Here is a 25,042-nt window from a genome sequence, read left to right as displayed (position 1 = left end):
TCGGAACCGAGACTGTGGTAGCGTCGGGCCGATACAATTGTCTTCGGCTCCATCGTCGGCTCCAATTTCTTCCTTAGAAGAATCTCGGCGCGGACTTCCATCGTCGGCTCGAGGGTGAGTGGCATCGGACCCTTGTCTGACCCGCTCTCCTCTCGGGCCGGCGCTGGTGAGTTCGGCTCCGACATCGGCCTCGAGCCATCACTGTCGGTGCCGAGGGGGTTCTCAGCTTCTCGGGCGGGGACCTCTGGCTTTGCCTGACAGGGGTGCTTTCGAGGTCATGCGGAGTGTGTTAGAGCCTGGCTCTACTCCACAGTCGGCGCCGTCCGCCCTCCCTCTCTGGTGCCTCAGGTCAAGTCGACTCACTCCCTCATCCCGGACCGCAGAGAGCCAGCTCCTCAGGAACCCCTGTGGGGATCTCATCCTCTTCCGAGGCCTCTCCTGATTTGGCAGAAGAGCCCCTCGGAAGAGGAAGTGTAAGAGGAAACACATTGACTCACCTGAGTCAATCACATCTGATACAGATTTAGATGATTCCGAGGGTTCCCCGTTCCCCTTCTGAAGATGTCTCTTTTGCAGACATTCTAGAGATCCTGAAGCAGAGGGGAAATTGGCCAGCCCTTAACCCTTGGAGGACGAATCTGTGTATCTTGAGGCGTTTGGCTCTCGTCTTTCCACCTCCTGGGTGTCCCCCCCCTTTGACCCCCTCATGCAGGTGGTTGCTAAAAAGGCATGGGCGGCTCCTGATTCAGTAGATCCCACTCCCAGGAGACCCTCCAAATTCATAACGGCACCAGCAGACAAGCAGTTCTTGACAAAAGGAGTTTCTGTGGATGCTATGGTGGTAGCTGCTGCCACTAAGAAGGAACTAGCTGATCCTTCAGTACCTGTCCATCCACCTAACAAGGAATCTAGGTCCATGGACAGGTGCGGAAGCGGATGTTTTCGTCAGCGACATTTACTATCGTTCGCTGAACTACCTGTGCCATTTCACTCGTCTTCAAAGAGACTTGATTAAAGAAGCGAGTGACATGTTGAAGGATCCTACAGCTGTGGGTTTTCAAGATAAAATGAACACTCAGCTGGCTACCCTTAACTCCATAGCCAACTCCTCCATGCGCCTCCTTTCTTATGCGGCTGATGGAGCGAGTAGGGCCGCAGGGACAGGTGTGGCCTTACGTAGGCATGCCTGGATGCGGCTATGCAATTTTGCGGACCCCTTCAAGGCGTCTTTGACTAACTCACCGTTTGATGGATCATCTCTCTTTGGTCCTCAAGTGAAAGAAACCTTGACTAGGTGCGAGACTGATGGCAAGACTCTTTCTGCCGTCGGAGTCCGTTTTTCTACTCCTTCTAGGCCTTACCCCAAAGGCCAGAAAAGTGGGAAAATGTGGTTCCGTAAACAAAATCAAGGGACTTCGCCTGACGCACAAAGTCGTTACCCCGCCAGAGGCAGAGGCGGGAATAACAATGGTAGACGTCGCACTCGAGGCAGGGGGGCAGAACCAGGGCAATCGAGAAGCCTTCTCTGATAAGCCCTTTCAGCATCCCTGAGGTGTTGCCCGGCTGCCCACCTTCGGAGGCAGTCGGGGGAAGATTGTCACTGTACCCAAAAGCCTGGCTATCCCTGACTCAAGACAAATGGGTGCAGTCTATCATTTCCGAAGGCTATTCTATCCCCTTTCTTCGCATTCCGAAACAATCAAAAAAATCCCTTCCAGATGTTCCACCCGCGCAAAGGGATCTAGCGGTTTTGGAAATTTCAAAACTGCTTGCAAAAAGAGCAATTCAGCCAGTTCCAGCAGACCAGCAAGGATCCGGAATCTACTCAAGGTTCTTTTTAGTTCCAAAGAAAACAGGGGACTGGAGACCAATTTTGGATCTCAGTATCTTGAACAGATCAGTCAAGAAAACAAGATTTCGGATGGTCACGCTGCAGTCCATCCTTCCCCTATTGGGAAAAGGAAACTGGATGTGCTCTATAGACCTTCAGGATGCGTGCTATCACATAAAGATGAACAGGCGCTCCAGAAGATTCCTCCGCTTCAGGCTGGGAACCAGTCATTTTCAATTCAGGGCCCTGCCCTTTGGTCTCACCACTGCCCCCCGGGTGTTTACCCAAATGCATGGCAGTGGTAGCTTCTCACCTGAGACGACAAGGATTCCAGGTGTTTCCATATTTGGACGACTGGCTCCTCACAGCTCCCACCAAGCATCTCCTTCTGATGGCCAGGGATTACACTTTTCGCATTTGTCAAAAGTTAGGCATTTCAATAAATTGCGAAAAGTCTGTTTTGTCGCCTTGTCGTACTATTACCTTCATAGGCGCAAATCTAGACACAGTAAACATGTCTGCGAGGCTAACAGATCAGAGAATAACAGACATACACAGACTGGTCTCTCTCCTTTTCAACAACAACAGAATCAAAGCCAGGTTAGTTCTGAAAGTGTTGGGAATTATGGCGGCTGCCATACCTCTGCTTCCATTAGCCAGATTCCACATGAGAATCCTTCAATGGATGCTCTTTACACAATGGTCATACCAGCAACTTCCAATGTCCCACACCATTATGATCACGCAGACGTGCAGAAATCATCTCATGTGGTGGATGTCTTCCCCTCAGCTCTGGTTGGGAAGACCATTTGTTCCCCCCCCTCCGGTTGCTACTTTGACAACGGACGCCTCCCTGATCGGGTGGGGGGGGCATTATCAGGGCAGGACAGTCCAGGGCACATGGCAACCAGACGAATGCCACTTGCACATAAATGTTCTGGAGATGAGAGCAGTGCTTTTAGCGTTGCAAGCCCTTCAAGACTCTCTTCCCTTGGGAACGATTGCAATCCAGACAGACAATATGTCTGTAGTGTGGTACATCAACAAACAAGGCGGAACCAGGTCCTACCCCTGTGTCGAGAAGCACTCAGATTGTGGCAATGGGCGATTTCTTCTCAGCGTTTTCTGATAGCAACGCACATCCCGGAAGTCCAATCAAATAGCGGACAAATTGAGCAGAGCTATCCTCATGCCTCACGAGTGGTCTCTGAAAGACTCTGTTGTGAGAGAGATTTTTCTCAAGTGGGGTCAGCCTTGCTGCGATCTTTTTGCTACTCCCCAAAACAGCAAGTGCAGACATTATTTCACTCTATTCCCTTTACCAGGCCAACCCAGCAGAGGCGCTCTAGTCCAAGTTTGGCCCGGGACTTCTGTATGCATTTCCTCCTTCCCACTAATCTCTCAGGTGATACAGAAAGCTATCGCTCAGAAGGCCTCGTTGATCCTCATTGCTCCTTACTGGCCTCGACAGGTGTGGTTCCCCTTTCTACATCAATTTCTACTGGAGCGACCTTGGCATCTGGACCTAGTTCCAGACCTTTTGATCCATCAATCGGGTCAGTTACATCGCTCCCTCCCTCTCTGAACCTCACTGCTTGGTTCCTCCAGTTCCAACATTAGCCAGGCTTCCTCAATTATCTCGCTCTGTTCGAGATATTTTGATAACTTCCCATAAATCTTCCACTAGGAAGATTTATTTGAGTAAGTGGAAAGCGTTTCACATATTGGGCTCAAGGAAGGGACATAGATCCTTTCACTGCTTCCATCCAAATAGTCCTTGAATTTCTAGCTGAACTCTTTCATGCAGGTTCATCCCCTTCTACTCTTAAAGTTCAATTGGCAGCTATCTCTAACTTTCATGTAGGTATTTCTGAGTCTGCCTTAATGTCCCACAAGCTTTGCAAAGCCTTTTTGAAAGGGGTTTTTCTTCTCAGACCTCCTATAAGAAATCCTCCTTCTCCTTGGGACCTAAATTTAGTTCTTACTTCTTTGATTCTCCCCCCTTTCGAACCTGCAGCCTCCTGTTCTTTAAAATTGCTATCATGGAAGACTCTCTTTCTGGTAGCTATCACTTCAGCTAGAAGAGTCTCAGAACTTCATGCACTCAGCTGTCGACCTCCTTATCTATTGTTCCATAAGGACAGGGTATCCTTACGAACCAACCCGTCCTTCTTGCCTAAGGTAGTCTCGACGTCAAATCTAAATCAAAGCATTGACCTCCCTGTCTTTTTTCCAGAATATTCTAATAGGTCTGAACAAAAATTACACTGGCTAGATGTTCATAGTCAGTTGAGGTACTATTTGGATAGAACAAAACAATTCAGAAAATCTGACCAACTGTTTATCTCCTATGCAGAAAGCAGAAAAGGACTTTCAGTTTCAAAGGTATCATTATCTAGATGGCTTACATCTCTGATTACCCTTGTTTATGAGATTAGACACCAAAAGCTGCCTAATAAACCTAAGGCCCATTCTACCAGAGCTTTGGCTACTTCTTTAGCCTTCCAAGACAGACTGCCTATTGACACCATTTGTGCAGCGGCTACTTGGGCTACTCCTCACACTTTCATTTCTCATTATAAGTTGGATTTAGCTTCTAGGCATAGAGCTAACTTTGGTTCCACTGTTCTCAGGAGTCTGTTCCGTTAGGCCACCGGGACAAGGTGCTAGGGGCGGTCCCATCCAGCAAGAATGAAGGCGAGATAGACAACTTAACATATAGAAGTTATGTTCTTACCATAACGTTCCATGTTAGTTGTCTTCTTCTCGCCTTCTTCTTGTCCCACCCTCCTTCCCCTGGCCTGGACAGACCTAGAGGAGTTGTGATTGTGACCTCTCTTTCTACCACCTCTTCTTTAGGCATATGCTGTTTGCATATTTCCTGAATCAGGATGTAGGTCACCTTTCTTTCTCCCTGTTGTTAGAGGTGGACTCTTTTAGAGTTGTTCTATTACTATTATAAGCTGGGGTTAGCTTACAAACGAGATCTGAGGTAACTCTCGCCTAGCATTGTGGGATATAAGGGGAGCCTCGAGCCGGTGGAACCAACTCTCGAGCTTTTAGAGTGGCCGAGTCGGAGCCGAGGTCGGCTCCGAAGCCATCCAGCAAGAAGAAGGCGAGAAGACAACTAACATGGAACGTTATGGTAAGAACATAACTTCTATTTGTACTTTGATGATTTTTTGCAGAAATATGCATGTTTGTTTGTGTCTTTCAGCTTTTCCCAGTTAGGGGTCGCCACAGCGGAACTCCAGTCCGCTAATGATTGGCAGTTGATTTTTACGTACCGGCTTGCCAGGCCTGACGCACAACCTTCAACGAAGGTACGCCCATTCACGCATGTCTCCATGGAGAAGACGCTCTAGCTGAGAATCGAACCGGACAGCGTCTTACTGTGAGGCGACAACGCTACTGCAGCACCACCACTGCAGGTTTTTCAATATTTCCAAGTAACACTCAACATGTAATAAATGATGCATATTAGATTCCTAGTATCAGTGACAAAGTTGTTGCAATATTTTGGCTGTTATCCCTGATTCACTTGTAGCTCATGCGTCTTTGATATTAATGCAGATATAAAATTAATGCTCATATTTATAATTTCTGCAGTAAAACATTACAACATGTTGCTATCTTTTGCTCTCTTTTACTGCCATCCGTTGCTAACTTGGGACCAGATGTGCAATGCTGCTTTCAAGTCCTTTTCTGCAAGTAGATATGAACAAATATGTTTTACATAAATTAAGAAATGGTCATTAATTCTTGATGTACATGTTGTGCTGTTTACCAGTACACATATATTAATAGCTATGCAGATAGCACCTTTCCCGCTAATACAGCTCCTGCCTTTTTCATGATGTTATTATGCAGTTATTGGTAGTACAGGTGCCAGTCTTGTTTGTGACACACAAGTGTAGTCACTCTTGTGTGTGATCAATAATGAGCAAAAAATATGACCTTTGTGTAAGAAGACTGAGACTGTTGTATCCAGGGGCTTTCTCCTTGTCCTGAGATGCAATTAAGTAATAGTTTGTAAATATGAGAAGTGAAGATGTGAGGTTGCAGGAGTGGCTTGCATCTTGAAATAATACTTCTTATACTGCATTTGTTTTTTCATTTGGATTGTGGTAAGCGTTCATCCATTTCCAGTGCTTTGTGGTCCCACTTCTGGGGGATGTTAAAACAGTCAAGAGTTTCATTAGGATAAAGTAACTGCTAGTGGAAACATTAATAACTGCATCTCTGCATTAACTGCCAGTGGAAACATTAATAACTGCGTCTCTGCATTAACTGTCACTGGAAACGCTAAGAAGTTCATCCCTATGTATTACAGCCACCCGCTTTGAGCGTCATTTTAATTTGAAGATTGCTCTTTGAGGTAAGCACAGTCTCAATGATAATTTACTGGGTCTTACTGCCGTATAAATTACACAGCTTCCTAAATTTCCCAAGTTGCAGTTATGTTTGCATTGTCTCTGGTTACATGTGCTGTATACCTTCACCTGATGTCACTGACTGCCATGTCAGTCATATCATTGTTTTTATGTTAACACAGATATGAAATTGTCAATGTATATTTTTGATGGGTGCAGTTTCCCATGTCCTTTTAGTGTTTTTTTTTCTGCTACCCTTTCCATGCATAAAGTCACATCCATACTCATTTTTCAGCTTGTTGCTGCATTATTAAAGCAAATATGATAGTTATTGCTTATCATTTTTTGTACCTGACACCCAGTAACTCCCAGGATCTTCATGTCATTTTGTTTCAGTATAAATCATTAGTAATTCATGACACCTTGTTATCTAATCCAAAATATAACTGTCATAGATATTAAAATTATTATGCAAATATTGATAATACCCGTATATAGAAGTGGAGACCTTCAACAGTATCTGCAGCTACTCACATCTGGTGTTGAAGTTTTGTCCATCTTGCACTTTTCAGGTATTTACTCAGTACCATTGCACCATAACTGGGTGTTACTGTCATATTATATGAAATATCTGTAATATCTCCTGATATTCATCATTCTCAGTGCTGCAGTAGCATATAGCAGTTTGGGTATGTCCTATCCAAGATATAACAGCTGATCAGTGTTCAAAAGTCTCTGATCCCATCCACACAATCACACAGGCTGCTGTGCCTCAAGATCCACAGGAGGACGACATCAGTCTGGGTGCCAGTTCCTTCAGTACTTGCCACCCTTGAGAGAGCATCCCTGGAATTCACAGGGTCGATGGTTGGCTCCAGTCTTCCTTTTTTGGCAGATAAGACCCTTTTGAAGAAAGTTTCTACAGTAATGATTTTTTTTTCTATTTTTTTTCAAGAACTTGGACTGGGTCTCTCAAAGAATACCCGCAATTTTCTGTGACATTTTAGTGAAAACTTCTTTTCAGACTAGTTATTTTTAGAAAGAGGCTAATTAACTAGGTCTGGAGCACGTTTTGTGAGAAAAATGTGCTGCTTTTGTACTCCTGAGTGAAATTAATTAATTACATATTTAAAAGGACTGCAAGTGTATCTTGATGCTTGTGTGCACTTCACAACAACTTAGCCTCATTTTTATTTAATTTGGTGACATTTGCTGCAGAAAGGGGCTTTTGAATTGTAAGAAACTGAAGTGTACTAGTGCATTTACATTTGTGATATTTGGGGGACTGTCTAAGGAGGTGTAAGTGTAGGTGCTGCTTGTAAACACTAGAGTGACTACTTACCTTCCAGACAACAAGTTCCAGCATCAGTTCCCATCAAATGGGTGTCTCCCTCAGCAGGAACATGTACACCCTTACTTGTCCTGCAGCTGTTCCCCCTGCTGTACCTAAAAAGAAAAAACTAATTAGAGCCCTTGTCTTCACCACAGTCTGACTCTCTGCCTCAGCCATTGTTTGGTGATTCTGCTTTGACCTCTGCTTATTGCTTAGACCACTCACTGGTTTCCTCAGGTCCATCTAGTGTAGTCCCCTACGCCACCATGGACCAGGCATTAACCACTTCCTGTGTATCTGTCCGTCCATACTGGCCATGGGAGAACATCTTTAGGTATAGGAGTTTCTCCTGGATGTTCTTCCTAGGGTGGTTGAAGTGCCATCCTTTAGTTGGCCGCCTTCTTGGGATTCCGTAGGGGGAAAAAAAAGATTACAGATATTTCATCTAAAGACGGTTTGTCTATTAATAAGGATTAATCACTTATCTTAGCTAAGGGTTTATTTGCAAGTTTGGAATCCTGTAGAATATTAGGAAAATTTTAACATGACCTTTTAATTCCACAAATCCTAAAGATGTTTTATCAGAGAATTTTGATAACAGGGACAGGGCTTCTTCTGCATTTTCCTCACAAGCACATGTCTCTGATTCTGAGGAGAGTGTTTCCTCAGTTTCTCTTTCAGAGGTGTTTTCTTTTTCTGTGTCCAGGATAATTAATGTATTTTGGGGGGAACAAATGGTTATCCCCCCAGGAGAATACTATATGTTGCAATGAATATGCCTTGTATAACAACTATTCCTCCTGTTGTGCCAGCCTTGGAGGACATTTTCATTCTGCCTGCAGTAATCCTGATAAGTAATCTTCAGTCCCTTAAAAAGCAGATAGACTTAAAGTTCCTCAGTGTAACAAGTATTTGTTTTCCTCACCTCAAGTCTGACCTAGCAGCTATTTCTTCTCCAGCTGCTAATAAAGTTTTGGTCGGTCTTAACCCTTCACCTTTGGACAAGGATGGGAAAACCTTTGACAGCTATGGAAAGAGACATTTTTATTTAGTTCTGGCTTTCGTAATCATGAGTTATCAGGCTTGTATGTTACAGTGCTTGTTAAACAGTGTGGACTGCTTGAGGAACTCTTCTGCCAGATTTCCCTCAGAAGGTAGGTCCTTTCTGAATTGTATTATTGCTACTATATCTGAAATGTCTAAGCATTCTTTAAAGAGTGTGTATGATTATGTTGACTGTGTCCATGGCTGTAACTACTGCTACTGCGATGAGACATTTTGCCTGGATATGTAATCAGGAATTTTCTGAAGAAGTAATATTTGAGATTTTGAATTCTTCTTTGATTACGAAGGTTTTGCTTGGTGCTCCTGCTACTTGGGTAATTAATTTGACCCAGGGAAGTTACTAAGATTTTCCCCTCTTTCACCAAGTCTTTCAAAAGCCCTGCTATGCTAGTGATGCATGCCTTAACAAGTACAAGTAGATGTTAATCATTAGATTACTGTTAAGCTTATAGGATGTATCCTTCCAAGGAATGGACATTCGTCCAGTTTCAAAAGCTTCAGTGTACTTTCCACATATCTGTACTTTTGTTGGAGTTCAAGAGTAAGTTGCTATATAAGTGGACACCTGAACAGCAAACATCAGAACTTTCTTATTGTTAAAGCTACTTGCATAACTCACTTTTTGCTGCATCTTCATAGGTTCAGCAGTTGGCTGTTTCCTTCAAGTAGGCAGACAAGTACACTGTTGGAGATTTCCTTCCTATGTTTGTGAGAAAAATGTATCTCTTTTTTGTAATTTGTGTTTAAGGAAAAGAAGTGTTCATGTGGGAAACATTCCCTACAAAAGTCACGGCACAGCTTGTCTTTTGCGTTGGGGAAGAACACAAGATTCAGTTATGCTGTCTCAGTTCTTTACTTCCCCAGACTTTTTGAAGCAGGAGTAGTTCTTTGTTTCAGTTAGAGAACGAAAAGTTTAGGGCTTTATCCTAGAAAGTCATGGAACCAGAGCTCAGTCCCTCTAATATCCCTGTGCAGATCCACAAGAAAAGAAAAGTTGAAATGCGACCTTGGCTAAAACAGGGGGGGGAGTTAGTAAGTCTGTGGGTAACAATAGGATTGAAAATGATAGAACACTCAGACTCATGCTCACGTACAGTAACAATATTCATGGGGTGTGTGAAATAATCAGAAGCAACTGGAAAATTTTATTGACAGATGATAAATTGCGAAGGATATTGGCGGATCAACCGTCCTTTGGGTTCAGGAGGAATAAGAACTTAAAGGATATTTTAAGTCATGAAGGAAAGAAAGTATTCAAGCAAGCAATAGTTAGTAAGGGGACTAGACCTTGTGGGACTTGCAAAGCATGCAACAGGATAGATAAAAATGCTACTTTTAAACACCCGGTTACAGGTAGGGAATATCATTTTGGGGCGAGAGCGAATTGCAACACTAATAATTTGGTATACCTTGCAACATGCCAAATGTGCACCTGTTATTATGTAGGCAAGACGAATTGTAAATTTAAGATTAGGATTTTAAATAATTTGTCTGCCATAAGAGCACGGAATGAACATAATGCCTTATTTAGGCATATTTCCAGTAATGAGGGACATTATTTTAAGTTCAAGGCTACTTGGAATTTAAGAAAGGGACATAAAGGTGGTGGCATAAGAAATGATACAGAACTGGAAGAAACTAGATGGATAGTTGAATTGACAGCACATAGATACCCTGGATTAAATGAGGTAGTCCCTTTAAAACCTGCTGTTCAAAAAACGGCGAGTTCAGTACTAGGACCTGATTGGTTGCTGCTCTATTTTAAAATAATTGTTCTAATGAATGTTTTTTTATCTGAAGGACACAGCCCAAAAGCACTCATCATGTTGTACTTATTGCTGTTATTTTATCACTTTTACTGGTATTAAATAAGGAATCCGAGTGGTAGTTGCTACTGTTTCTTTCGTTTGAAATCAGACAAGAGAGGTTAACAAAAATGCATCTTTTTGGGTGTAGGGTGTGATGGGCATCCTGAATGTGAATGCACAAGGTTGCCATATGATCACTGTTGAAAAAAAATATTATGGATTTTGTGGTTTGACTATATATGCATCTAACATCAGCAAGCTGAAATACGTTACTGTGGTCATTATGTAGCGTTGCCACCCCTCCGTTTTTTTTCCAGAGTGCCCGGAAATCAGTAGGGCACTCCGGTTCTCCGGTTCTTGTAATCGGAGTCCGGAAATAGCGACGTCGGGCTCGTCAGCGTATTAAAAAAAAACATTCCCGTGACCCGTCTTGGACTCTCGTTGATTGGCTGCTTGCTGCAGACGAAGCTCGTGCAGCAAGCAGCCAATCAACACGTTTAGTCAGTAGTCAAAGCCTTGCAAAGCCCGCGAAAATTTAAGAATAAAAGCGGTGCTTCAGTATACGTTTTTTACCTTTTACTGTTGTAGTACAAAGGGTGCTGCTTCTTAAGATCTGAAATTCTTGCTTGGAGCCTTGGACATCGTCTTCAGTGGATTGCCTGCTGCCTGGAAGCCCTGCCTGCCTGGAAGCCCTGCCTGCCTGGAAGCCCTGCCTGCCTGGAAGCCCTGCCTGGAAGCCCTGCCTGCTTGGAAGCCCTGCCTGCTTGGAAGCCCTGCCTGCTGCCTGGAAGCCCTGCCTGGAAGCCCTGCTGCCTGGAAGGATTGCCTTAGCCCTGCTGCTTGCCTTGCTTGCTGGAGGAGAAGTGCTGTGGACTGGGTGGTGGTGTGTTCCCCTGCTTGCTGGCCCTTTAGCTGCCTGTTCTGTTCTGCTGCTGAGAGCTTGTTTTAGTAGCCCTGCTGCTGATTTTTCTGGAGGTAAGTGGATTTTTTTTTAATGGTTTAATTCTTTGGAATTAAGTTAGATTTTCAAAGATTAGTGTGACAAGGGAATGAAATATTGCCAGCACAGCTACTAGTGAATTTTTTAAATATTAAATTTATATTAATTCACTAGCTGTGCTGGCACTATCTAGATGTTCAACATGTGGTGATTAACTAGAACAGTTTCTAATCTGGTTTTGGACTTGGTTGCAGTGAATGTATAATGACTTCATGATTTGTATAAGATGCTTGGACTGTAGATCTGTCTTTCTAGTCTGTCATCACCGTGATGTTTACCTTGACCTGCGTTTCTTCCTAGGGTGTCTTTCTAGGGTGTACAGTCTTCGTAGTATAGTGAGGCTTAAATGTAGCTTTTTTGTCTAGTTTGTCATCACAATTACAACTGTTTACCTTTTATCTGTGTTTTCTAGGGTATACCGTCTATACCAAAGCTTAGCTCATTTGATGTTATAGTGAATATATGATTACATGATTTGTTTAAGATGCTTGGACTGTAGATCTGTCTTTCTAGTCTGTCATCACCGTGATGTTTACCTTGACCTGCGTTTTCTAGGGTGTACAGTCTTAAATGTAGCAACTGTTTACCTTTTATCTGTGTTTTCTAGGGTATACGCTACATACCAAAGCTTAGCTCATTTGATGTTACAGTGAATATATGATTACATGATTTGTTTAAGATGCTTGGACTGTAGATCTGTCTTTCTAGTCTGTCATCACCGTGATGTTTACCTTGACCTGCGTTTCTTCCTAGGGTGTATCTTGTCAGTCCACAGGCACTGCATAAAAGAGTGTATGAGCATTTATATGCTATTTCTAAGCTAGCCTTCCATGTTATGGACTTATGGTTCTGAAACAAATTATTTTCAGGTCCATGGCAATTGTTGTTAGAAACAACATATGTATCTATTTTTAACAAACCACAAAGGATATTTGATAATGTATAGAAGTTTATATTTTTATACAACATAAGAACAGTGTATATCTATATCCTTTTATGATAGAAAAGACTTGAAGTTTTGAAGTTTTGTTTTGTTTTGTTTCTAATATTTTAGCTGCTGGTTCTGTGTCAGTCCACAGTATGCCTGAACTTTCTTGCTGTGTTCAGACTCAGCTGGATAACGTTTGCACTAGGTTCTACATAAAAGTAGAGGGTCTTAATTTGGTGCATTGCTGTAGTGTCTGACCCATGTGTTTTACACACAGAATGCCTTCTGTGCATATTCTGCTGTCACACCAGGTTCATGTGTAACAGCTGCAAGTCCCTCAGACAGGAGTTGCTTCTGCCTTTCATTGCTTTACCTTCACTGTAATTTTTCATGAGGAGTCTCATTTTTTTTCCCTATACCAACTTGGTATTACTAGGGTGTGAAAGTCTGGAGATTCACATGTGAATGTGAACTCTGGCTAGTGGCTACTGACTGACACAGGCCCCACCAGGCACTGGTGTTGGTCACAAGTGTTTTGATTTTCTATTAATAGCTGTTTTGGTTTATTGTAGTGTTGAGCAAGGATCCTACAGTCATCATGTTCAGGAAAAGGTCAATGGATCATCAAGAAGAGGCTGAAAGCGTCTCCTAAGAGGTTTTTCTGCAGTTATAATAAGGTGTGGGAGCAAAGCTACTCATGGGTGCGACCTGTTCCAAATGCAGATGCCATGGCAAAGTGCACATCCTGTGGAACAACTTTCACTGTAAAATGGGATGGGAAAAGGCATTGAAAAGCCATCAGAAGTCCGACAAACATCATCAAAGTCTTCAGCTCCAGAGGCAGAACCTCGTAATGACCAAGTTTATTCAGCCAATGAGTGTAACCAGTGAAGCTTCCAAAGTCACTGCAGCTGAAGTGACAGCAGTCTATCATGGAGTGAAACATGGTCACTCATATGTATCCATAGATTGTGGAGGAAAGCTGGCACCGACAGTCTTCCCTGATTCTACTTTGGCTTCGAAATTCACCTGTGGGAAGACAAAATCTGAGAGCATTGTCATGAATGTTCTTGCACCTCATTCAGAGGAGCTCCTTCTGCAGGAACTTGGCAATTCCTATTTCTCAGTGGGATCAGATGCATCCAATAAAGGGAACAGAAAAATGTTTCCTTTAGTTATTCAGTACTTTACTCACACCCATGGCACACAACAGAAACTCCTTGATTTCTATGAGGATCATAACGAAAGTTCTGAATGTATCTTTACTAGAATAAAGGACATCCTTGTGCATAAAGGACTCAAAGTACAAAACATTGCTAGCTATGCTGCAGACAATGCCTCAGTCAATTATGGAAAGCACAGGTCTGTTTTAAAAGTTTGAAATCTGAGGTGCCTCACATCATTGCAGCAAACTGTTTATGCCATGTAATACATAACTGTGCCAAGCATGCAAGCAAAGCCCTTGCAAAGTTTGATGTGGAGACTCTGGTTTTGAAAATACATAGTGAGTTTTCAGCATCTGCTAAAAAAATGGCACTGTTGAAAGGCTTCTATTCTTTCCTAAACCAGGACTTTAAGGAAATAATGCAACATGTTGTAACAAGGTGGCTGTCTTTGTTCCCAGCTGTGGCAAGGCTGGTAGAATGTTGGCCTGCTATTAAAAGTTATTTTATTAGTCAAGGGCCTGAGGACTGTCACCCCTTATCTGGAAATTTGTGGAGGCCGATGAGGATGGCATCAGTGGGGATGTGTCTGAGGCAGAGTGCTACATACACTTCATGCACTACATCCTGCAGGTATTCCACAAGTCTATAGCAAAACTTGAAAGTAACACTCTCTCTGCTCCAGAGTTGTACACCGTGATGAAAAGTCTAAAAGATGAGTTGCAGAGAAGGCTAGATGACCAGTTCTTTGGTACTAAAGTTTCATCTGCCTTACAGCACTTTACTCCAGCTGTCGCACAGCAGGTCTGTAGGACCTTCTGTGATTTTACAGTAAAGCACTTTGTTACCTACAGAAGTGGTTTGACTATGATAATAGTCCCTTTAAAGCTATGCAGGTCCTCAGCCTCCAACATCCTGTAACTTGGCCAGAACTGCGTACAGTTGCAGACCTCTTCAAATTGGATGTGGACATTGAAGCACTTTACTCCGACTACTGTACTTTAACTGCTGCATTGCCAGCCCTGTTACAGATGACAGAGGCATCTGTAAGTGATCGCTGGGTGACTTTTTAGTAAAGCTCCAGACTGCAAGCCACTTTACAGACTGGTGCAGTTTGCTCTTTCAATCCCCCAGCAATAGCTTTGTGGAAAGGGTTTTTCACTTATGGGGAATGCGTGGACTGATGTAAGAAATAGAATGCTTGTGTCACTTGTGAAGGCCGAGTTGCAGGTCAAGCTAAACTTTAACATGAGTTGTTCAATTTTATTCATTTGTGAGAAATAACCAGCCATTACTTGAGGCTGCTAGATCAAATGCCAAATACAGCTTCAAGTATAAGCAATGATTTCTAGCAAAACTGAAGATACTTTAAACATTTACTTTTCTTTTACTATTGTGTGTGGTGAACCCTTAATGTACTGCTTTGAATGAACTGGTGTTTTTAATATCTAATTGTATTTCCATTTTAGTACTACCTGTGATATGAGACTTGGGCTTAGTTTTCCCATGCTTGTGTGTGATGTACTGTTGTATGTAGTGAACCTTTTGAAGTATTGCTAAATAAAGTTTTTTTTATTTACTTTTGACTCGCACATTTTTCTACTTATTGGTAACTGTATGTGATATTAAAGACTTATGCTGAAGGGCGGAGTAAAGGGGTGTGGCTATTAAAAGGAATGGGTGTGGCTTGATTGTGCATGGGGCGGGGCTTGTTTCTCAGGAAATGGCACAGTAGAAAGGTGGCAACCCTATCATTATGTTTTTCATTTTCTTCTCAAACAGACCTCTTCAGCGTAGAATGGTTTTCATTTCTGAGGATGTGTGATGTATGAAAACAAATTGTAGTTAGAAGAGCACTTCTTAAATTAGTGATATAGTTTGTTGGGGTGGGGGCAGAATATCAGTTTTCTATAATTTCTTCACAGTCAAAATTAAAGTACCCACATTCCATTGGGTGAATGTGTGAATATTATAAGCCTTATAAGCCTGAGTTTTTTTTTTTTTTTAATTTTTTTTTTTATTGGTTGCTGATGTGGCCTCTTGTATAAAAACTATCTTTCGGCTTTTCCCAGTTAGGGGTCGCCACAGCGGAACTCCGGTCCGCTAATGATTGGCAGTAGATGTGGCCTCTTGTGTACAGTCAGTAAATCCAACATTTCAGAGGTCTTTTGTTGTTACAGTCTGGATCTGTGCTTGGCTTCCATGGGGGGGGGGGGCATTATGTGACCTTTGCAGAAATGACTAGGCAACGTTAATGTCCATAATATATATCCAGTAAGTTCTCACTAAGTCAGAAGTAAGTTTTCTATATTTTGAGAAAAATGTGTTTTTTGCAACTGTAACATGATGTGATTACAATGCCATTCTAAGTGGTTAAAGCTGTGGAGTCACAGAGGTGTGCTGCACTGGGAGCTTTGAAGTTGAAATTGTGTCTTAGGTGTGTTTTGTAGCTCTGTACCTTGCTATTGCTTGAAATTTTGTAATGAAGTCCCAAACTAAGACAGAGGCAAAGCCTTTCCAAGACATTGGGTTTAATTTGCCTTTACTGCCACTGTCTGACATTTTGCATTGTACTCTGCTTTTATTGTGGGTGATGTTGTGAACATTTTTTCAGTACTCTTGAGTACAATAAGGGCCTAAAATACTACTTTAATGAGTTTATTTTCAAACAACTAAAACTGTGGGGTCAAATTCAGAGGTGTTGCTGCATGTGAAGCTCCGAGGTTATGTAGTCTTTAGGTGTATTTTGCAGCTGAACATTTTATTACCTGGAAGTTTTTCATTAAATTTCAAAGAAGGGACAGAAATATAGACTTGCAAAGATAGGCCCAGCTGACATTAGTTCATGTTCCTCAAGCCACTTTTACATTTTGCATTATAGTCGATTTTCATTATGGGTGCTGTGATGGTAAATTTCTTTTCAAACACTGGATGCAATAATGACCTAAATTCTTTACTGAGTTGCTATTACATCATTGTAAAAATTCTATTCATTTCTCCTAAATGTGTTAGATTTGCTTCACTAGACTTCTGACACTCCAGTTCAGACTTGTATAGTAACCTGCATTAAAGGAACATAAAAGCTGTGCATGTGTCATTACAGATGGAACCACAAGCTTAGTGTATTTTGTATCTGATGATCATGTTTCTTTCAAGAAAGTTGCTGTAATATTTTTATCTTTACAGAGAAATAATCCACTATTGCTAGATACAACTCGTAGTCTTACACTTAGCTATTTGTTTCATAAAAATGTATGCTTTGCATGTTTTCAAGCTTGACAAATACAGTATCTATTGGAATTGTATTATTAATGTGCTCATATTAAATTAGAACAAAAATCTCTCTTTGCTAGGTAAAAGTAATATTTTTCTGTAATATTTTCTGTTGTGTTTATAGGTGATAGAAACATAAACATATTTTACATGCTCTGGGAGTCATGCCCATATTTGTGATTCTGATGTCTACTTTACCTAAAGCTATTAGGCTGAGCAAAACAGAATGAAATTGGGATTATCAATGGGTCTGGACCTGATTTTTTAATTATCTTGAAGCCATAGAGAGAGAGTTTGTCATTTGAAGTTAGTGTGGAATTCAAGCCAGAATGGCCTTTGCAAATTGACAGTGCAACTTCTACAAAGCAGTTAATTGAAAACACATTTCATCTTCCATTCCCTTCAGAGTAGAAAAAAGGATACCAAATTAAATATATGATGCTTTTATGATTTCAGACGTAAGAGTATGTGTTTCTATATGAAAGTGCTATCTTCATTTTGTATGTTGAGGCATAAAAATGGTTGTAATTTTTTCATGGAAGGACTTTATAATTCTTATACTAGTGGTGTGGTGTACACAGCTCTCTGTCAAAACTGCCCAGGCTATTATATAGGGAAAACAGAACCTAAACTTAAAAGACTGGGTCTACTAGCATATTAATGACATCAAAAATAAGATAGAGACTGACACTTTAACCAAGCATGTCAAGGGGGGACATTCTCATTTCTTTAAATTTGTTATAGTTGATAAGGTCTCAATGGGGGAAAGCAGTGGTCCATGGCAACTGTTTAGAGAGATGCAAGTTATTCTGGCAACTAAAACTTAATGCTAATAGTTGGCCAGGGTTAAATGATATCTCAAAGTTGTTTACTAAAATTGAATGCATTGAAGAGATGATTGCCTTGATTTCACTTTGTAGCTGTTTTTCATTTTACTAAATGTCTTAAGAACCTGCGTAACTTCCAGTGTATTACCACTTTAAGATGTTTACCACTTTAAGTGTCTAGTTATGTTGGAGGCTTGGCTGTCGTGATGCAAGACGTCATGGTTTTGAACTGTTTTAAAGAGCATGGCTGTAACTTTTTTCTGAGGAAGTTTTAATTATTAAAACTAAAGCACTCATTACATGTTTAGTCTTTTTATAGTGTTTAACACCGAGGTTTGGAACTTTGTTGGAGTCTCTGTTGTTCAGTGCACGTTTTTTTGTTTTTGTTCAATTTCAGGCTCAGCCTGGGTGAAATTCAAAACATTTCACAAACCAAAAATACAGAAATGTAAGTAATAACAGAGTAGTTCAGGCTAAATGCATAGAAAAGAAATCCTGTGTGTATACATTCTAGTGAACAAGCACACTGCAATGTACAATATATACATTCATTTCTAAACTGGGTCAATCTTCAGTGAATCTTGAGAGAGGATAATTGAAAGGCCAATCAAACTCTGTATGACAGAAATCAGTTTGACAGCTCCTAGCTTTAATCTGCAATTACTGCCAGATTAGTCTATTAATGTGAAATCTATTGATGAACTTGTATGTTGTGTTCTAGAATTAAAATGATTCTGGGCAAAAGTCTTCAGTAACCAAAGTATGTTCTAATGCATACAGAATGTTTTGTTTTGATATAAATAGGTCATGACATGCTTAGCACCATATTAAGCATGTATTTTAAATCAATGTAATTTAATTCATTCCTTCTCATGTATATATACATTTTCAAGTTAATAAAGGGGATGTTAGATATGGGGTACATGTAACATTAATGCTTTTCATGTAGCTACATACACTGATTTGCATGTAATGTGATGCACCCTTGATGCTAGATGTTTTATTTGTAATACACACGAGTGATGTCTCTCTACATCTTCTTTGCCTCTCTCTGCCTCATTTAATGATTGTCAAGATGCTACAGTACACCTCTACAATGGTGGGAGGGGTGTAGGGACAAATACAGGCAACTACTGGTATGTTAGACTTAAAAAGAGTGTCTGAGAAGGTCATGGACAGAATCTTGGGTGAATGTCCAGTTGCTTTCCTAGAATAAAGCACTTTCCAAAACAACAACCAACTTGGGTTCATGGATAGAAGAAGCTGTTTGGGTTGCAGAAGAACTTGACAGGGGAATACTAGTAAATTTTATCAGTGTGGAATTCAACAAGGCCAAGACTGAGTCCTGTACTTGGGGCTAGAAGGAAACCAGTAGAAGTTGGGAGTAAGAACAAGTCTTGGAAATTATACTGCTGCTTAGTTAAGTGGATAGACACTGTTTTTTTTTCAGAGGGACCTTGTTTGGAATAAAGAAGTAACTCAGAGTACAGCAGCAGTCGGTCCTGGATTCAGTATTCTTCAGTTTGTTTGTCTACTCGTTTCAGATATGTCGGAATGAATAGTTAACAAGTTCAACCTCCCTGCTATTGACAGTAAGTTGTGGCAGCATTGACAGGTGAGAGAAAAGAGTCTAAGGAAGGATTTTAAAAGTTCACCAAGCGAGCCAAAAGGTAGCAGTTGATATTGAGATGCGACTCTAGACCACAACAGTTCTGCAAAGACAGGATACGAGAGTGCTTGTCATATCTGGACTGCATCAGCAGGAGTCAAGTGAGATAGCAGTGACAGCGGCCAGCTGAGAGCTGGTTTGTATCCTCAGGGGTTATATTCCACAATGATGTAATGTTTGTACTATACCTGGCCCTAGTCAGTACACATGTAGTGTATGCTGTGCATTTTTGGAGATTATACAAACAGACTTATATCAGACTGCTAGAGGTGGTCTGTAGAAAAGCCACCAGAATTGAAAAATATGGCCAAGAGATTTTTGTGGAAGCATAATACAGGTTAATGTAGCATGGGAAAAGGCAATTTTGCCAGTGGATCAAAGTGGGTTAACTGTACCAGATTTTGATGCCTACTGCTCTGTTGGCTGTGTTCAGCATTCAGAATGTGAAACAAAGTGAATTATCCTGGGGCAAACTACTGACTCTATTATGTGTTGAGAAAAGTAAAATACCATGTTGAATGGCCTGGGAAAGAGAACTGTCTCAGGATAATGGGTTCATAGAAGCATTATCAGACAGATCTGATTGATCAGTGAATACTGTTGTAGGAGACAGGGGAGGGGGATAGCAGAGCCAATATCAGTAAGTGTAACAGTCAAGTAGTTCTACAGACAATATAGTAAGGTGGCTAGTTGTAAAAAATCGTATCACCAACCTATGAAACTATAAATAGTGGGAAGAAATATCCAGGAAATTGTTATGGCTAGGCTTGTATATGCCCTAGGGCTGATGGCCTCATACCAACCTATGAACTTGTTATCACTGTTATCATTATTATAATAATGTTGTTATGCTAGCAGGCCATTTATCGATTAGTTCTACACAGTGTACGTATACCAGTAGTATTCCTTATAATTTGTATTACTGGTAGTCTGGTTGATCTCTATCTTTTATCACATCTTCTAGAGAACTAATCTGGTACTGCTTGGAAATCTACCTAAACGTAAATAATGTCCTGATACAAGAACCCATTGTAAAAGTGGGGAAAATAGCGTTGGTGATCTTGGCAATGTCCTGTTATTGCTACTCTCCCAGGAAAAGTTAATATAGTTGTGTGATATATGAAAATTCTCTGAAAGAACAGAGTTCCCCTCTCGCTATCCTGTTCTGTCCTTGGGGATTTTATTTTTATTTTTTTCCCCACATTTGCTTACAAAAAGTAGGAAGCTACTGTTTTGGTAGCTACTGTCTGGAAATTTACAGTTTACACTTCATTGTTGATAATTTCTGCAAGATTGTTTTATTATATCATGGTTGCCATCTTTTCAAAGTCTCCCAAGTGAGGCATAGGCAGCATGGCCAAGACTCAGTGTCTCCATGGGTGTGGTCTTGGCTGCAGAGGGAGTAGCCTTGCAAGCAAAATTAAATGGGACTGTTCAAGGTGATGGTGCAGTTAGCGGATGTGGCAATGTATGAAGTAACAAATAAGCAAACAGTAACATACCAAATGTAGATCCCTCCCAAAGTCATTAGAATAATCTGATTGTAACTGCAAAGTGAATAATCAGTAAAACCTGTTACATCAAGCTTATAGGAAGAAACAATACACACACAAAATGAACTTGCAAGTATATTTATTTAAAAAGTCACGGAAACAGAAGCTAGAAAATATTATACACACTGGATTTACCATATCGTATATGAGAACATATGTGTATTCAAAATGTCAGATTCAAAGTCTAGTTACAGAATGCTAATCAATCAGAACTAAACAATTTTAACATCATTTATTGTTACAATGAATGCTTTCTTCTCTTTAGATTTATTTAGTTCTTATTTCCTATAACCTTCTGTTATGTTTTTTTTATACTAGATGTTTCCCACGTCTTACCAGAATTCCCTGCCCCAGATTTGGGAAGTCCCCCATTACCTGAGGGAATCTCTATGACTGATATCAAAAATCTACTTTCTTCCTACAGAGAACATTGTGAGGTATGCAAGTTACCATTGTAGTAAAAAGAGACCAAGTACAGGTGTATGCATCATACTTGCAGTCAATATGGCAAATGCATTTTCAAGCCACACGTACTACACACTGTAATAGTTTGGCAAGTTAACTGCTCCACAGACTGCTTCAGAAAGAGAAAATAAGTTATTTATTAAAAGTAAATATTATGAATACTACAGTATAATACAATATCTATATAATAATTTTTAGTTCTTAGTGTGAATGCTTCAGTAATTCAATGTAAATGCAGCTACAACATCAGAAAATACAAGAAGTTTGCTATAGAAAGTTGTTTTCAAAATATGTACCATGACCAAGATGAAGAAATTTCTCTTCACTTTAGAATTTCTGGAGAGGATGATCTTTGCACATGCCGTGCAGTAAGTAAAACTGAAATTCTTCAAACTGAATATACTTTTAAGCAATATGTATTCTTTTTCTGGAGCATTTCTCCCCAGGCCTCCACTGAAAACAGGATCTGTGGAACATAGTTGGACTCTCCCGGTCAACAAATGTAAAATAAAATAAATAAATGTACAGTGATTTTTCCAACTCTTAACTGCTAGTTAAACTTGATCTGTATGTGGGCATAGAAAGAACTGGATGTGATGGAACCCTTAAAAGTCCAGAAAAATACCTTGTCACTCTGAAAGACAGGCAAAATTGGAGCAAAGGCCCATCGGTGGTAGCCAGCGAAAATTAGCTTAATAAGGACAGCTTCGCTGTCCATTCCTCTGACCAAAAGTCTAGGGCTTTGGATATGTTTAGGAAGCAAGTCTACACTTCAGCTACATTTGCCTTGTGTTCAGTGAGTTATTTGGCACATATGACAAGGTTTCAGAGAGATTTGAAGAAGCAGCTCTCCAAATTTCTCTCTGGGTCCATGTCTGCATATGGCAAGAAAACTGTAGACTCGCAGCTGATTGCCCTTCAATCCCTATCAAATGTTTCCATGCATCTGATATCCAGCGCAACTGAGGGCACTTTTGAGAGCTGCAGGTACAGGCTTTACCATAAGGAAACATGCTTGGATGGCCTTGTGAAACTTTACAGAGCCCTTCAAGACATCCTTTATTAGCGCCCCTTATGATGGTTTTTGGATCCAAGGTTAAAGGCACACTCTGTAGAAGTCAACAGGATGGAAAAACCCTTTCTGCCATAGGAATACAGTTTTCTAACCCTCCACCCCCCCCCCCCCGAGGACCTTATCTAGAAACCAGAAAAGGGAGCAAAAAGTTGTGGTTTTGGAAGTTTCAGATGTACTTCCTGGATTTCCCAAGTGGTAAAGCAGAGAAGAGAAGGGAAAAGGAAAGAGAAGTCTAAGGAAGAACAAAGAGAAGTAGAAAAATCTACAGAAAAAAAGATCTGAAAAGAGAAAATTGGAAGAGAAAAGATTTGAGAAATCAAGATAAAGCTCTACAGATCTGACTGATCCTGGTTGTAGCACCTAAAACTCCAACGACGTCTGATCCAGTCTTCTCTCTTCAACTAAGATTCTCACCAAAACCATGGAGCCCTTGGCTCCATTTGCCTATTTTACAGGAAAGACTATTCCCCAGATCTCCATTGGTGACATAGTGATTAAGGCTGGCCAATTCCACCGGAAGTCTCACTGAAATGGATGCTAACCATATGATGAGGAAATTCTACTGGGACGACTCCTGGTGCTGACCATGAGTGGAGTTCCAGGTACAGACCCATTTACCCACTTCCCTTTTTTTTCCAGTACTGATTAACTTTTCGGATCCAATTCCCATGGGTCTGAGCTGAGCCCTGCCAGCTCACCTCAGTCTGATCCAGCAGATTGAGGAATGTTGGTGTCTGCTATATCCCTTACTCTCTTGAATTTGATTTTTTGGATCAAGATGAGTCTCTGAGCCAAGTATCTGTGTCAGGTTGCTGCTGGTGGAGTTGATTCTGAAGTTTTCGGAGACGTTTCATCCTCTCAGGGCCTCAGCACTTGGTAGCTTGCATCAGAGGTCCTTCTCAGAGCCTGAGACTTTGGATAGGGGAAACACTTCCCCATCTCCAGTTGTGGCATCAGCTTTCAAGGCTGTTGAAATGGTCTTGACTGAACCAAGAAGGCAGGTGCAGACCTTGAGTTCCAGTTAGTCCTGACTCTGAGTGGATCCTGTGACTTATTCTTCTCATTCTGATCAATGGGGATAGTCAGTATCTATAAGTTTGGAGGATATTCCACACTTGAGCTCCCAGTCTGATTCAGACCTGCCTCCAGAGGTACCCCAGAGACAAGGTCCTAGGAAACAGGTATGCGAACAGAGACACTTAGACTCCTGTTCAGAGTCCAATCACTGAAGGCAACACAAATTTGGATGAAGGTGGAGAGACTCCTAGATCTCACTAAAGATGTCTCATTTGATAACATCTTAGAATTGATGAAACAGAGGGGCGGTTGGTCTACTGAAACCCCTTCCTCAGATGAATCTGTGTTCCTCAAGGCCTTTGGTACAGACTCAGTTGGATACTGGTTGGTACTACCTGCAGATGCCCTCATAGATTTTGTGGCACAGCAGCCATGAAAGGACTGACATAGTGGAACCCTTCCCCAAAAAGCCTGACAGGATTCTATGGGCAACCAAAAGACAGGAATCATTGTACTAAAGGATCACCAGTAGGTGCCATGACAGTAGCGGCAGCCATGAAAAAGGAACTGTCTGAGGAGAGTTCTGTTCATCCCCCAAGTCAAGAACATTGGACAGAATGGGTAAAGGGACTTGTCCTTCAGTGACTTTCACAGTTGGAGTGCTGAATTACCTTGCACATATGACTCATTTTCAGAGGGACCCAGTCAAGGAGATTTGCAAGTCCCTCTCTGGTAACTTACCACTAGATGTTCAAAAAACAGTGGGCAACAAACTGTCTACTCTGCAGTCTGCTTCCAATGTGGCCATGCACCTGCTTTCTAATGCAGCAAGTAGTACAGCTAGAGCAGCAGACACTGTCTTTACCTTCACTGACATGCCTGGATGCATCTCTGCAATTTCATGAAAAGCTTAAAGATGTCTTTTATTAATGCCTCATTCAATGGCTTCATCCTCTTTGGGGCAAAAGTTAAAGAAACTGTTACTAGGAGTGAGTAGGATGGTAAGACCTTACTCTGTATGACATGGGAATCCATTTCTCCATCCCTCAGAGGACCTTTTCCTGGGACCAAAGGGGGTGGTAAGACGATGTGCTTCAGAAAAATCAGAGGGTTATTACCAACATGCTCCTGGAGACAGACCCCCCCCTCCCCCATGCAGATGGGGAGGTAATAAAAATGGACGTCATGCCAGAGGCATAAGTAGACTGCATAGTTTTTGTGGCCCTTTCACAGAGAAACTTTATCTGCGCTACTGAAAGTTTACCTGACTGCCGCACTCTGGAGGCATTTGGTGGGTACTTAACCTTACACTCACAAGTCTGGCACAACATTACATTGGATTCCTGGGTGATAAAAGATAATCACCAGAGGCTACACCATTACCTTTTTGTACCTTCCAAAAAAGAAGTTAAAGGTTCTTGATGTTCCACTCAGTCAGTTGGACTGTCAAGCTACAGAGGTTTCAAAGTTGCTACAAAAAGGTCCCCTGATATAGTTTAGGATCCAGAGTCTATTCCAGGTTCTTTTTAGTTCCAGAGAAAGCAGGAGGACCTTAGGACAATTTTAGACCTCTGCTATCTCAATTTGTGAGACATACAAAGTTCTGGATGGTCATGGTACAGTTCACATTACCTCTGTTGAGGAAGGATGACTGGATGTGCT

General features: G+C 41.3%; 1 protein-coding gene across 1 annotated transcript in view; it reads left to right on the top strand.

Annotated features, from left to right (window-relative positions):
- RFX2 (regulatory factor X2) overlaps positions 1–25,042 on the top strand; it is a gene marked incomplete at its 3' end in the record, with an annotated part of 743,615 nt that overhangs the window by 518,511 nt on the left and 200,062 nt on the right. The window contains 1 exon segment of the mRNA XM_044090762.1: positions 21,142–21,260. Coding sequence (XP_043946697.1) covers positions 21,142–21,260 — 119 coding nt within the window.

This window comes from Protopterus annectens, chromosome 13.part0 (assembly GCF_019279795.1).
Source record: "Protopterus annectens isolate FY-2018-M chromosome 13.part0, PAN1.0, whole genome shotgun sequence".
NCBI classification, from domain to species: domain Eukaryota; kingdom Metazoa; phylum Chordata; order Ceratodontiformes; family Protopteridae; genus Protopterus; species Protopterus annectens.
The sequence above is the reverse complement of the archived record's forward strand: the minus strand, read 5'-3'. Positions and strand labels throughout refer to the sequence as shown.